The sequence below is a fragment of the Acomys russatus genome, chromosome 19 (assembly GCF_903995435.1).
Source record: "Acomys russatus chromosome 19, mAcoRus1.1, whole genome shotgun sequence".
Taxonomy (NCBI): Eukaryota; Metazoa; Chordata; class Mammalia; order Rodentia; family Muridae; genus Acomys; species Acomys russatus.
The window spans coordinates 17781984-17797159 of NC_067155.1; the positions used below are offsets into that span (position 1 = coordinate 17781984).

General features: G+C 52.9%; 2 protein-coding genes across 2 annotated transcripts; one reads left to right on the forward strand and one right to left on the reverse strand.

The window, feature by feature from the left end:
- The first annotated feature begins 505 nt into the window (after positions 1-505).
- On the forward strand, positions 506-1159 carry Eid2b (EP300 interacting inhibitor of differentiation 2B). The gene has a single exon (XM_051162753.1). It carries the CDS (start codon positions 590-592, stop codon positions 1046-1048), a length of 459 nt encoding a protein of 152 aa, XP_051018710.1. The 5' UTR covers positions 506-589; the 3' UTR covers positions 1049-1159.
- A 10701-nt stretch (positions 1160-11860) lies between these two features.
- On the reverse strand, positions 11861-14118 carry Selenov (selenoprotein V). The gene is made up of 7 exons (XM_051162740.1): positions 13420-14118; position 13373; positions 13268-13328; positions 12505-12529; positions 12321-12374; positions 12041-12115; positions 11861-11938 (listed from the first exon to the last, which is right to left on the reverse strand). Exons 1-7 carry the CDS (start codon positions 14116-14118, stop codon positions 11861-11863), a joined length of 993 nt encoding a protein of 330 aa, XP_051018697.1.
- Between the last annotated feature and the right edge of the window lie 1058 nt (positions 14119-15176).

Sequence of the window (15176 nt, forward strand, 5' to 3'; positions counted from 1 at the left end):
AACTCGAGTTCCAGGAGATCCGATGCCCTCTTTTGACCTCCGCGGGACTCGGGCACACATAGGGTGTACATACGCATCTTTGCTAGTTTTTCGAGACAAAGGTATCTCTGGTGTAGCCCTGGCTATCCTGGAACTCGTTCTGTAGACCTGGCTGGCCTCGAACTCACAGAAGTCCTCCTACCTCCGCCACCTGAGTGCTGGGGTTAAAGGCTGTGTGCACCACCACGGCTAATTCCAGTTTTCTTAAATGCAGAAGCAGGCGGGTCTCTGAGTGTATATATGAGTTCCAGGCCAGCCAGTGCTACATAGTGAGACGCTATCCAAACAAAACAAAATTAATTAAAATTAAGGTGTGTGACACAATCGCTTCCTACACCACCCCTCACCGCCCACCCCACGCCCGGCTCACCGCACCGCTGGAGGGCGGCAGAGGTCCGCGCACGGTGCCTGCGCACGCGCTCCGTTCTCCAGCGCGCCGCCGGGGTCCGTTCCCGCGCGCGCGCGTGCGCACAGCTCCGCACTCCCGCCGCTGGAAGCCCGTTCATTCCCTGCGCTTCTCCGGTGACCTAAGGGACTCTGCGGATCGGCCATGTCCGAGCTGCCGGGAGAGAGCAGGGTCCCCCACCCGAGCCCCATGAACGGCGTCGGCGACGTCCTGCAGGAGGGCGTGGGCGGAGACAGTCGGATCCCCGTGGTGGCCCAGGAGGGCGCACTGCCCGGAGTGGGCCGGCCCATGGCGCGGGGCCCCGGCCCGGTCCCCCCGCCGTTCCCCGGCGTGGCGGGCCTGATGGCGATGCCGCACCTGCACGCGCCGCTGCGCCTCCTAGAGCTGCACGAGCAGCGGATGTTCCAACACTACCTGCACAGCAACCCCCTGATCCCCACCAGGGTGCTCCGCGACATCGAGGAGCGCCGCCGGCTGTTCGTGGAGGGCTGCAGGGCCAGGGAGGCGGCCTTCGACGCCAACCCCCCACAGATGGACTCGGACGCTCGCGCCTTCACCCTGGCGCTCACCGCCTCCGACGCCCGCGGCCCCACGGCCGACTGAGCGGCGCCTTCCAGCCTTACAGCCGCTGCCCACAGCAGGGAGGAGGCCCGAGGGAGCGGGTGTTCAAAGTCACCGTCCTCTGCTACGTAGCGAGTTTGGAGGAGGGCCCAGCCTGGGCTGCAGCAGACTCTGTCTTTTAAAAAAAAAAAATAATAATAATAATATGTGTATATATATGTATACACACACACACGTATGTGTGTGTGTGTGTGTGTGTGTGTGTGTGTGTGTGTAGCCAAGAAGTCGGATGACTCTTAGGATCAAGGGCAAAAGCAGAAGTCTGGGCAGATGTCATGAGGCGGGAAGTCCAAGCCAGAATACAGCCACGAGCAGGCCCAGGATGGGATGGACACTCTTGGCTCGGAGCTGGCCGGCAAAGAGGACCCCTCTGATTTCCACCTGTGACCGCTAGCGATCTTTTTTTTTTTTTTTTTTTCCCCCACCTCTGCATTTGTGCAAACTCAAGGTTGCTGCGCTGTAAAGGACGATGGTTTTTTGCAAAGATGAAGTCTAGGAATTGACCGGTGGGGTGAAAAAGAAATCATTATCAACCGAGATTCGGGAAGCCGCAGTTGTTAGACACAGTTGCTCTGGCTTGTAAAGAGACAACTTGGACATCTCAGAGCCGAGGGCCGTCCCCTTGTTAGCTGACAAGCCCACCGTGTCGTCAGTCCTTGCGTCTGATGTTCTGTACACGAGCTGTAAATATTCAGATGGGGGGGGGGAAATCACTTATGTGTCGTGAGATGAATATTTTTCAAGACCTTGTGTAATTGTATCCACGTGGGGATAGATTTAATATCTAAATGACAGGCGTACAGTCACAAGACAAGACGCGATGGGAAGTTAAACTTTTCTCTCTGCCAAACTGAAAACAGCTGTCCATAGTGATTTGCGTTGAGGTGGGGAGGTTGTTTTCTGTAGGGTTTTCAAAACCCGTTTCTGATGCACAGACAAACTGATAGCAGCCTGGTTATCCCCCAATCCTGGGTGCTGAGGATGCAACCCAGAGCCGCTAGGCACAAGGCTCGGTGGTTAAAGGCGTTTGTTGATAGCCTCGTTACAGAATTTGACCCCAGGACCCCACACACACACATACACGCAATATAAAATAAAAATAAAAATCTAGCCAGGTGGATGTAATAGCTCACACCTTTAATCCCAGCACTAGGGGCAGAGGGGCAGGCAAATCTCTGAGTTCAAGGCCAGCCTGGTCTACAAAGAGTTCCAGGAGAGCCAGGGGCTACACAAAGAAACCCTGTCTCAAAATAAAAATAAATAAATAAAATCTAGATAGTTCATATATCTTGGGTTTTTATATTTTCAGTTATATTGGAAGTAAATTCTACATTGGGTTTTTCTTTGTTATGACTGTTTTTTGTTTTTGTTTTTTGTTTTGTTTTGTTTTGTTTTCGAGACAGGGTTTCTCTGTGTAGCCTTGGCCATCCTGGACTCACTTTGTAGACCGCACACAGCGATCCGCCTGCCTCTGCCTCCCGAGTGCTGGGATTAAAGGCGTGCGCCACCACGGTTATGACTGTTTTTTAAGGCTGTATCTTAACATGTAATGATCTAGTTGTCTGCTGAACATCTGGATTGTTTGAAAATGTTCTGAAGCTTCATGTGCATGTGTGTGAGCCTGCATGCATACCTGTGAACCACACCAGTGCGAGAGACTGACGTGGCCAGGAGAGGGCTTGGATCCGCAGAACTAGTCACAGGCAGCCGTGAGCCCCATGCTGGCTCTGGGACCTGAACCCATCCACTGAGTCATCGCTCCCACCTCTATCGGAAACAGGGTCTGTCTATGTAGCAATGGCTGGCCTAGAACCTGGTATGTGGGTAGACCAGGCTGGCCTTGAACTCCCAGAGATGATCTTGTCTCTGCCTAGCTTTTTTGGGTTTGTAGATTTCAGGGTTGTTTTAATTTTTTTGTTGTTGTTTGTTTTTGTTTTTGTTTGGTTTTTGTTTTTAAGTTTTGGTTCGTTTTGGGGCTCTCTGTATTTTTTGAAATGAGGTTTCATGGGCTGGGGCTGATAACGAACTCCTGATGTGCCCCCACCTCCCGATCCTGGGACTAAGGGTGTGTGTCACCGCCCCTGGCATTGTCTTTGTAATGCTCTGTACTTGTGTGTGTTCACTCTTTCCATAAGGAAACATCTATGAATGAATGGAAACAGTTACTGGGAAAAGCGTTGGTATTTTTCGTAGGCATTCCCAGCCCTCGTTGGGCCTGTATCTATTTCCATCTGCCCAGCAGCTCTCTCCTCTCTTCTCCACAGCCAGCCCAACCCTTCAGACTCAGCTTTGAGCCAGGCGGTGGTGGCGCACGCCTTTAATCCCAGCACTCGGGAGGCAGAGGCAGGCGGGTCGCTGTGAGTTCAAGGCCAGCCTGGTCTACAAAGCAAGTCCAGGACAGTCAAGGCTACACAGAGAGACCCTGTCTCAAAACAAAACTAAACTAAACTAAAACAGACTCAGCTTTGGGAAAAACTAAGTAAAAATGTACCTGGCGCTGTCAGTTGAGTTCACAGTTCTCTGGGGGGAGGGGAGGGCTGTTTTCAATGTGTAAGGACCATTTGGTTTTATTTTCCTGTGGACCACCCGTCCATAGCCTTTAGTTGCCAAATCTACACGTAAATCACCAAAGAGTTAGTCTTAGGTGGGTGTGATGGCACACACCTATGATCTAACTACTTGGGAGGCTGAGGCAAATAGGCATGGTACACACCTTTAATCCCCACACTCAGGACACAACAGCAAGCAGATCAATTGAGTTTGAGGCAAGTTTCAGGACAATCAGGGCTACATAGCAAGATCCTCGGTAAAGGTCTAGAGTTTGAGACCAGACTGGGCAATTTAGCACAGAGCTGGTAGGATTTCTCAGTGGATAAAGAGCTAGCCAAGGGTCCCAGTGAAGCGGGGAGGACAGCCCCCACCCCGAACGGTGGGGTATAACGCTCTTATAGGTCTCGCCTTACTTCTACTAAGAATAGTTTCGGATTTCTTTATGACTGTTGTGAATGAGGTTTCCGTTTGTAAACTGGATGCTCTTGATTATATTTCTGGTGCTCAGATTACTTTTTGTTTTATTTTGTTTTTCGAGACAGGGTCTCTCTATCTAACCTTGGCTGTCCTAGACTCGCTTTGTAGACCAGGCTGGCCTCGAATTCACAGAGATCCGCCTGCCTCTGCCTCCCCAGTGCTGGGATTAAAGATGTGCGCCACCATTGCCCGGCTAAAAAGACTTTTTAAAGGGAGGGCACCCATGCCACATGGTGAATGATGGGAGTCAGAGAACAATTGGCAGCGTTTGGTTTTCTTTCTTTTTTCTTTTTCTTTCTTTTTTTTTTTTTTCCATTTTTTGTTTTTCCAGACAGGGTTTCTCTGTGTGTAGCCTTGACTGTCCTGGACTCGCTTTGTAGACCAGGCTGGCCTTGAACTCACAGCGATTGGCTTTCTTTTGCACCATGTGGATCCCGGTCATCTGCTTGGCCAAAACACCTTTATCCATCACACTGCACTGCCTTGCTACCACCATTCCACAAATAAGTAGGATCTCACTACATATGTAGCCCTGGCTAACCTGGAACTATGTAGCCCAGGCTGGCCTCGGCCTCACAGAGACCCTGCTGGGACATTAAATGTATATGACACCACACTCAGCCAGTTTTTAAAAACTCAGTGGTTTTACATCATTCTAACTTTTTAAATTAGTTAGTCTCATCTGTTTGGGCATTTTGTTTGCGTGTGTGTCCATGCCTGGTGCCATCAGAGGCCCAAAGAGAGTGTAGGGTCCCCTGGAACTGGAGTTAGAGGTGGCTGCAAGCTACCGCGTCGGTGCTGGAAATCGAAACTGGGTCTTCTGGAAAAGTTTGGTTCCCCAGAATCCATGGAAAGATGGAAAGAGCCAATCACGGTAGCATGCCATTTAATCCCAGAAATTAGGAGGCAGCGTGGGTTGGATCTGTGAGTTCAAAGCCTGCTTGGGCTACATGATTAAAACCCAGGACAGTCATGGTTACATAGAGACCCTGTCTCAAAATAAAGTAAGAGTGGAAAGAGAACTTGCTCTGCCCAAATCTTGAGAGACTCCCCGAACAGACCACCCAAGAGCCGAGTCCAAACGCAATGGCAAGGAAATCTTCATTGCAGGTTCGAACCCAGGCCACACCTCTTGTGCACTGGCACAGCCGATGCGGCGAAGTGGCCTCGAGTCTCAACTGAGAGGGGTTTTTACAGGTTTTAGATGAAGAATTGGGTTTTACGGTGTATGGTTGGTTGGCATTTGGGCAGAAAAGCTGTAAGCAGGGAGTTACAAGCCTTGGCGTTTCATGGTTGGGTAAGAGATGTTCATGGGGGCATTAGAACTTTGGCCTTGGCTTCTCCTAATTGGTTGTTGCTATGTGCCAGACCACCTGCAGGTCAGCTTGACCAGCAGAGAGTATGTTTGGACTCTCCCAAGGTGAGCCGACTGTGTTGCTAGGGAATATTTTTCTGTTTAGACCAGTTTGTGGTTTTTTTCTGGAATATAGGTTCAGCCCTTGGCAAGGTTTAACACAAAATGGAGTTTCTTTTTCAAAATGGAGTCCGTCCGGTCCTTACAAACGGACTTTACAAAATTGTCCTCTGATTGCCACATGCATGCACATAGAATAATAACTATAAAATCACTCGAATTAAAAAATTTTAATTTAAAATACATTTTTTAAAAGAGAAGAAAGGGGGGCTGGACAGATGGCTCAGTGGCTAAGAGTATTGACTGCTCTTGCAGAGGTCCAGAGTTCAATTCCTAGCAACCACATGGTAGCTCACAACCATCTATAGTGAGATCGGATGCATAATAAATAAGATTTTTTAAAAAGAGAGAAGAAATATTTGAGATCGGTCACAATCCACCTCTCAATTTCAGTTCTTTGTTTTGTTTGGCTGAGACAGAGTCTCACTATGTGGCTCTGGCTGTCCTGAAACTCAGGGATCGGCCTCACAAGTACTGGGATTAAAAGCATGCGCTGCCACTGCCTGCCCGGCTTCAACTTTTAACGACGCCAGTATGATCAAAAGTCTTCTTGACTTAGGCTGTTGGAAACAAAGACATGACAAAAGTAGCAAGCTGGTTTTGACAGTGTGCGGAGTCAAGGCTGGACGAGCAGGAACAACTAACTGGTCTAGCCTCGGTCTCCAAGTTGACCGTATTAGTCAGATTCCCAGCACTGTCATGAATCAATTTACAAGGAGGAGTGGCTCCTTTGGGCTCATTGCTTCAAAGGCCTCAATCCAGCGTCAAGTGGCTCTTTGTCTTGGGCCTGTGGTGACATGGTACTTCATAGCTCGCCCCATGGTGGAGGGACAGCTGAGAGAGAAAGGAACGGTCTGGGGTCCCAACGTCCCCTTCCAACACGCATCCAACACCCTCGCCTCCTCCCACTAGACCTCACCCCCACCACCTCCCAGCAGCAGCACAGCCTGGGGAGAGACATAGCATGGACCGTCCCCATTTTCCCTCCCAACCCTGTCTTGCACAAGATGGGGAAGATGCAGAGAGCACAGTGGCAGTCGACTGCCACAGACTTCCGGTGTGAGAGCGGTGACAGCAGACATTGCCAGAGGCCAACTCAGGGAAGCAGATTATATTTTCTTTACTTTCCCCAGCCCCACCCAAGCCCCAGCCACCGTCAGAAAAGGACCTGGTCGGCAGCATTTCAGCCCTTCTCGTCATCCCGCTGAGGCTCCTGGGATGGGGAGAGAAACAAAACAAAACAGTAATGATTCCCTTTAAAAGTATTAGTGTTTCAAAGCCAGAAGGTGGTGGCGCACGTCGTTAACCCCAGCACTCGGGAGGCAGAGCCTGGCTGATCACTGTGAGTTCGAAGCCAGCCTGGTCTACAAAGCCAGTCCAGGACAGCCAAGGCTACACAGAGAAACCCTGTCTCAAAACGCAAACACACAAACAAAGTCTTTCCGGAGGGCTTCCGTGTTCTAAGGCTCAACTGTTGTCTGGGAGGCTCACTGCCTCCTGCTCACCTAGGCCTAGTTCTGGAAGCTTCTAGCCTCTGTACATCTAACCTAGGCCTAGAATGTGTTCAGCCTGTGAAACTTACTGCTGAATAAGCTCGCCCTCTCTTGTTCTTTCTGAGCCCTGGGCTGGCTGCTTCAGCTCCGCTGTTCTGGCTCCAACTCTCATCCCAGCTGACTTATTCACTCTGGCTTCTCTCCACCTGGAATTGTTCTGCTTGGCCTCAGACTAACTCAGCGATCTGCTCTAATCTCCTGGCTCCTTCTCATTCTCTGGCTCCTTCAGTCTTCACCTGAGTTCTCTCTCTGCAACCCGTCTCTCTGTTACTGTCCTGGTAAAACTCCCTCCTCTCTCTGTAAAACTGCCTCTTAAGTAGCTTCCCTTTCCTCTCTCTTCTCACGAGAGTGGGCGTATCCTATTCTGTCAAATCTTATATGATTCGTCATCTTTTCTGCCACTAAATTAGACATCACTTTCATGTGCTTCCTTCTACAAACAAACTTTACTTTTACTTGGGATTAAAGACATGCACCCCCACGCCTGGACCTAAGCTTTTCTTTACCTGATAACTCGCTCTATACCAGGCTGGCCTTGAACTCAGATCTGTTTGCCTCTGTCTCCTGGGTTAAAGGCGTGTTTGTATTCCGGTTAATCACACAGACCTAGAAGGCCTTTGGATGTGATCTGTTGCCAGAGCAGCTGTGTTCTGAATTAACATTCCTCTACAAAGGCAGCCCATGGGTATTATTCATCTCTCTCTCTCTCTCTCTCTCTCTCTCTCACACACACACACACACACACTTACACACACACACACACACACACACACACACACCACTCACTCACTCACTCTTGAACTCTTTATGAACTCCTCAGATGACCTTGAGCACTGACCCTCCTGCCTCCACCTCCCAGGCACTGGACCCACAGGTGCGCACCACCTCACAGGTGCCTGGGATCAAATCCAGGGCTGCCTGCCCTCCAGGCAAGCAGTCTGCCACTGAGCTGCAACCCCAGACCTTCAGTGGTTGGTGTGCATAGTATGTGTGCACTTGTGTGTGTGTGTGTGTACGAGTGTAGTGTGTGCCTCTGCACACACATGTGGAGGCCAGAGGCAGATGTCAAATATCTCTTATCACACTCTAAGTTTTTGTTAAGATGTGTTTATTTTTATGTTATATGTATGAGCGTTTGCCAGCACGTATGTCTGTGCACCATGCGCATGCCTGGTGCCTGGAGAGGCCAGAAGGAGGTGTTTGAGCGCCTGTAGCTGGAGTGACAGAGGGTTGGGAGGCACCGTGTGGGTGCTGGGAACCAAACTGGGTCCTCTGCAAAAGTGACACGGTGCTCTTAACCCCTAAGCCGCCCCTCTAGCCCCACACCTTATTTTTGACACAGGGTCTCAAGCTCACAGTTTCAGCTAGATTGGCTTGGCAGCGAGATCCTGGCATCCATATCGTCTCTGCCCCAAACACTATAGTTACAGGACCACATGGCCATGCCCAGTTTATACCTGAGTGCTAGGGATTTGAACTCGGGTCCTCTTGTTTTCATAGTCAGTGCTCTTACTGGCTGAGCCAACCTCTTAGCCCTGCCCCCTTTTATGGTTTCTTGAGACATGCTCTGTGGAGCCCATGTTGTCCCCAAACTCTCAGTGACCCTCCTCCTGCCTCAGTTTACTCTGAGCTTGTAAGTGGGATTACAAGCATGAGCCACCATGCCCACCTGTAAAAAGATATTTTTGAGGGCTGGAGAGATGGCTCAGAGGTTAAGAGCACTGGCTGCTCTCCCGGAGATCCTGAGTTCAATTCCCAGCTACCACATGGTGGCTCACAGCCATCTATAATGTGATCTGGCGCCCTCTTCTGGCCTGCAGGTGTACATGCAGATACAACATTGTATACACAATAAATTTTTTTTTTTCTTAAAAAGACCCTGGCTGGATGTTAGATGGTATGAAAACATTTAAATTTTTTCAGATGTCATAATCAATCGCCTAATTACCCCCTCCTTTTTTTTTTTTTTTACAGACAGGGTTTCTCTGTGTTGCCCTGACTGTCCTGGACTTGCTTTGTAGACCAGGCTGGCCTAGAGATCACAGAGATCCGACTGCTTCTGCCTCCCTGAGTGCTGGGATTAAAAGCGTGCACCACCAAGCCCAGCTCATATTCCCATTTTAAAACTTGCCTCTTGCCGGGTGGTGGTGGCGCACGCCTTTAATCCCAGCACCTGGGAGACAGAGGCAGGTGGATCGCTGTGAGTTCGAGGCCAGCCTGGTCTATAAAGCGAGTCCAGGACAGTCAAGGCTACACAGAGAAACCCTATCTGGAAAAAAAAAAACTTGTCTCCTAGAGCCAGGTGGCAGGCCATACCTATAATCCCAGCACTTTGGAGACTGAAGCAAGATAATCTTGAGTTTTAGGCCAACCTGAAGTTATTATTAGCTCCGAAAATCTAGAAACAAAATTTTCTCATATCAGGCTCAGAAATGGAGTTCTTTCTTACGATGCACCAGTGAGGAGCTTGGGAGCATTGCTCAGTGGTAGAGCCCCTGCCTAGAATCCCCCAGTGAGGGGCTGGGGTGTGGCTCAGTGGTAGAGCCCCTGCCTAGAATCCCCCAGTGAGGGGCTGGGGCGTGGCTCAGTGGTAGAGCCCCTGCCTAGAATCCCCCAGTGAGGGGCTGGGGTGTGGCTCAGTGGTAGAGCCCCTGCCTAGACTCCCCCAGTGAGGGGCTGGGGCGTGGCTCAGTGGTAGAGCCCCTGCCTAGAATCCCCCAATGAGGGGCTGGGGGTGTGGCTCAGTGGTAGAGCCCCTGCCTAGACTCCCCCAGTGAGGGGCTGGGGCGTGGCTCAGTGGTAGAGCCTCTGCCTAGAATCCCCCAGTGAGGGGCTGGGGGCGTGGCTCAGTGGTAGAGCCCCTGCCTAGAATCCCCCAGTGAGGGGCTGGGGTGTGGCTCAGTGGTAGAGCCCCTGCCTAGACTCCCCCAGTGAGGGGCTGGGGCGTGGCTCAGTGGTAGAGCCCCTGCCTAGAATCCCCCAATGAGGGGCTGGGGGTGTGGCTCAGTGGTAGAGCCCCTGCCTAGACTCCCCCAGTGAGGGGCTGGGGCGTGGCTCAGTGGTAGAGCCCCTGCCTAGAATCCCCCAGTGAGGGGCTGGGGACGTGGCTTAGTGGTGGAGCCCCTGCCTAGAATCCTCCAGTGAGGGGCTGGGGCGTGGCTCAGTGGTAGAACATCTCCTTAGAAGGTCAAATCCCTGGGGTCTATCCTTCACAAATCCAAAAAGAAAACCCAATCATTAGTGTAAAAGCAGACAACACCTTTTAATACCTTAAAATAATGCTGGATTGTTTTTGTGCTCTGTATCTACAACCCAATATGGATTAACCTAGCCCAATACACTAGCCACATGCCACTGTTGAGTAGCTGGAATGTACTTCAGCCACTGAGAGCTGGGCTTTTCGTGGTTTTAGCTTTGGTGACTTTTATCTTGAGACAGGGCCTCTCTGTGCAGTCCAGGATGGCCTCAAACTCACCCTAATCCTCCCTCATCTGCCTCCTGAGTCCCCCGGGTTCCTGGCACGTGCTGTCACACTCATTGTGAATTTACAAAACAAAAACGCACAGCTCTACAGCTGGAAGCTAAGACAACCACTTTTATGCTCTTCTGGCCAACACAGGGCCCTAGTGACAGCCACGTCTTGCCCATCGCACTGGCGCTTCTCTCACGGGATTGTCCCAATGGTCCCATTGACAAGACAGGCTTGGTGGTGCTGGCCTGTCATCCAAGCTACTGGAAAGCTGAGGCGGAAAGATTGCAAGTCCAAGGCTCAATGAGAAGCCTATCTCAAAATAAGGAAAAAGCAGGGGTGGGGTGGGGTGGGGGGCTGGAGAGATGGCTCAGTGGTTAAGAGCACTAACTGCTCTTCCAAAGGTTTTGAGTTCAATTCCCAGAAACCACATGGTGGCTCACAACCATCTATAATATGATCTGATGCCCTCTTCTGGTCTGCAGGTGTACATGCAGGCAGAGCACTGTATACATAATAAATAAATCTAGAAGAAGAAGAAGAAGAAAGAAGAAGAAGGAGAAGGAGAAGAAGGAGAAGGAGAAGAAGAAGAAAGGAAAAAAGATGGCTACCAGTGCAGCTCCGTGGAGCCCAGGGCAGTCTCCAGGAGATAGGAGGAATAAATGAAACCACGAGCAAGCAAGGAATGGTCCCCTCAGTCAACTGCCCATGGGGCAGACACAGACTCTGGCTTTGCTCACTCCCCAACACCTAATAAACTAGGAATGGTGGGCACGCCTGTAATCCCCAGCCACTGGGAGGTAGAGGCAGGTGGATCGTTGTTGAAAGCCGTTCTCAGCTCCATAACAAGTTTGAGGCCATCCTGAGACCCCGAGTGCGGCTGGGGGTGAAGATATGAAGGGCTAAGGGCGGAGGGGGGGCGGGACTCAGACCTATAATCCCAGCATTTAAGAGGCTACGGCAGAGCCGCATGTGGTGGCGCACGCCTTTAATCCCAGCACTCGGGAGGCAGAGGCAGGCGGATCTCTGTGAGTTCGAGGCCAGCCTGGAATACAAAGCGAGTCCAGGACAGCCAAGGCTACACAGAGAAACCCTGTCTCAAAAAACAGAACAACAACAACAAAAAAGGGATGTGCCCTGATTTTGAGGGTGAGGGTCAGCAGCGGGGGCGGGAGACGATGCTGGACGCTGCCCTGCCACTCTTCCCTCACCTTCACCCCTCCTCCCGGCCCTCCACAGCGTCTCACTCACCTCCAGCTCCACTCTTGCCGCTACCTTTTCTTGATCTCCTCATCGATAATACCCACAAGCTTCTTTAGACTGGACTCATCCACAAAGCCATCACCTTTCTGGGGATGGAGGAGAAAGGGTCCAGACGTGAACCCCCCAGCCTCCCAGGCACCCCCAACCCTACCCCTCTAATCCTGTTCGGTCCCCTGGCCCGGAAGCACCTTCTTGGAGTGGATCAGCTTCCCGTCCACAAACACTTCAAACTCCCCCGTGATGTGGGTTGCTCTCTCCTCCTCCTGGCAAGGGAACATCGTGGATGGAGGAGGCTGAGGGCTCTCCTCTGAACCCTGGAGAGGGGCGAGGGGCGGGATCCCAGAACGGGTGGGGGGGAGAGAGGGGCGAGGGGCGGGATCTCAGAACGGGGTGGGGGCGGGGCGGGAAGGGGGCGCGGGATCCCGGAACCCTGACCACTCCTTCTCCCCAGGCTACCAGCACACTTACAAACTCCAGAAGGTCTGGAAATTGTTCCTCCAGAGTGTTTTTCAGTAGGATGTACTGAGAGGGAGGAGATGAGGTTATGGGGTAATCCGGTCATGGGGTCACAAGGAGAGAAAAACAGGGACCCCCCACTTCCGGTCTTCACGTGACACGCGCTCCCTTAGATTCTGAAGAAGAGGCTACTCACCCGAAGGCCATAGCTTCAGAGGCCACTGGAAACGGAGAGCAGGAAACCGGAGGTGGAGAGAAATAAGGGAGCCGAGATATCACAGCGGAAGTGAGCCGGAGCCAGCCCCATCCCTGGCCTGCTTGGGACACCCACACACACACACACACATACACACACACACACACACACACACACACACACGCTCCCATGATACCATCTCAGGGGGAAAAAACATCATCCTCCTTATAGTCCCCGAGTGGCCACATAAATGTCTCCATCCTCCTTCGTCTCCACCTTGCCCAGGTACAGGACCCTCCTTGCTGGTCTTTCAATACTGCAGGTGTGTGCTGCCTGGGGGCCTGCTCCTAGGGCAGGCTGGGCCGGGCTCCTAGTCCACCCTCAGGTCACCTTCTCGACCCTCCCAGTAGAAACTGTGCCGCCTTCCTGTGCATCCTAGCTGTGTCTTAGTGCCTGCCCGCCCCTCCACACCAAAACAAAACAAAACAAAACAAAACAAAACAAAAAAAAAACATGCAAATGAGAGTGGATGAATGAATGAAAATCAAAGACAGACAGATACCACAGAGGTAGGTGGGAAGATACTGAGAGCCAGGGTGGGGAATTCACCAGAGCTTTCTAACCCCAAAGGGACAGACAAGTGGAAGTAACACTCTGCGGATCTGCCCCACTACCTAGCGCGCACACCCGGGCCTACGCATACACGCCCAGAGCCCCAGCACCTGTCGGTCCAGTTCTTGCATGGGTAAACGGAGCCCCTCACCAGTATGTCACACGGATCGGGATTCTGTTGGCTGTTGGGAGGTTCTCACTGGTGGAGGGCACTTCCGTGGAGGGCATGTCCGTGGAGGGCACTTCCGTAGAGGACACTTCCGTGGACGGCACTTCCGTGGAGGGCACGTCCGTGGAGGTAACTTCCTTGGTGGAAACGAAGCTGGGTAATTGGAAAAATGTGGGGAGCCGATCCATAGCAGGGGCTTCCTTCAGCGGGCTGGCCAAGAACTCTAGCCCAGGGATGGGGCCCGGAGTGGGGCCCAATGTACTGGAGGCCGTGGCGGTGGAAGCCAAGGGCTCTAAGTGGGGCGTAGGGCCTGGAGTGGAGCCCAGTATCTTGGATACTGAGGGACTGTGCACTGGAAGGGGCCCCTGGATGGCCTCCGCTAGGCTGTGGATCGAGGGCTCCAGCCTTTGAGTGAGCGTGGGATCCTTCGAGAGCCAGCCAGCAGGCCCGGAAGAAAGCGGCTGAGCCATGGATGAAGCGGAGCTCGCCGTGAACTCCGCGGGAGAGATCGCGGGAAATACCCGGACCGGTGCTGGAGCTGGAGTTGGGGCTGGGGCTGGGGTTGGGGCTGGGGTCGGGGCCGGGGCTGGGAACCGGATTGGAGCAGGGTTCGGGACGTGGGCGGGAGTCCGGAACCGGGTGGAGGTTCGGACTGGAGTCGGGTGGTGGGCGGGAGTCGCGGCCGGGATCCGGGGGGAAGCTCGGACCGGAGTTGGGTTGTTCGCCCGGTTCGAGGCCCTGACCGGGGTCGCTACTCGGACGGGAGTCGGTGTCCGGGACTGAGTGTTTGCCCGGGCTGGGGTGGGGGCGGGGATGCGCGCCTTGTTATTCATGGGACTAGGTAAGACCCGGGTACCCCAGCCTGAGCGTCCCGCCTCGCCCCGCTTCCTTGGGCTGGGAGAGCATTCGCACCCCAGGGTTCTAAAGCAGGCACTGTTACACCGTGTTCCAGTCAGGCGAAGATTCCACCGTTCTGGGCCAGGGAGGCCGGGCTGTTTGCAGCTCTCACGAGTTGGTCCCGTCCCTGTCCCCTTCTCCAGCCCCTGCATAAGCAGACCCTGCCAAGAGCTTCCCACCGCCAGCGCGGACATTCATGCGGTTAGCCGCCTGCGTCCGTGATAGGATGCCGCACCCAGTACGAAAGAGTGACAGCCCAAAGCCACCAGAGCAAGGTAGGAGGACACACCAGAATTCACACATCCCAGAGAGGAGGCACCGGTCTGCAGGATCAGAGAGGACCTCTGAGAGCCAGGAACAGCTACAAGAAACGTAGCGACAAGCCCACAGGCAACGCAATTACCCGAACCCACCGCTCGAAGGTAGCTGAGCCACGATTCTCACACCAGATCGTGGGTGTCCGGGTTCTGTGCTTTCACCACTCAGAGAAGAGTCCCTGGGAGCTGTCAAAGTGAGAACCTGCCTTCAACCCTCTATTCCCAGCTTCTAGAACAAGACCTGGATCAATGAGTGCTGTGGAACCCGAGTTAGTGAGATAAAGGGGGAAGCTTGCACCGGAAGAGGGGGACGAGTTTGGAGCTGGAATGTCGGCAAAAGCAGAGGTGACAAGGACGGGAGCCAGGGACAGTGGCTGTAGGGATTTATCAAGTTCACTGCCTCCGCTTGGCCTGGGTCAAAGCCGCTGCCACGCCCTTCCCGTAGAAGAGCCCTGAGCCTCAGCTCTCCTTAGTACTGAGCCTGACACCACCACCAGCACCAGCACCACCCCCACCCTCCAGAGGAGGAGAAAACCACAGTGCCCTTGCCTCAAGGCTCGGCCTGGGGAGGCAATAGCATTCTGCCCCAAAGCCTTGGCGGGTCCGTCCCCAAGCCGCAGCAGCCCACCACAAGCTATGCTGGCCTGCTGCTATCCACTGTCCACTCCCCACCCCAG

Excerpts from the sequence above, each read along its gene's own strand:
- Eid2b (XM_051162753.1), top strand. The coding sequence starts at position 590 with ATGTCCGAGCTGCCGGGAGAGAGCAGGGTCCCCCACCCGAGCCCCATG.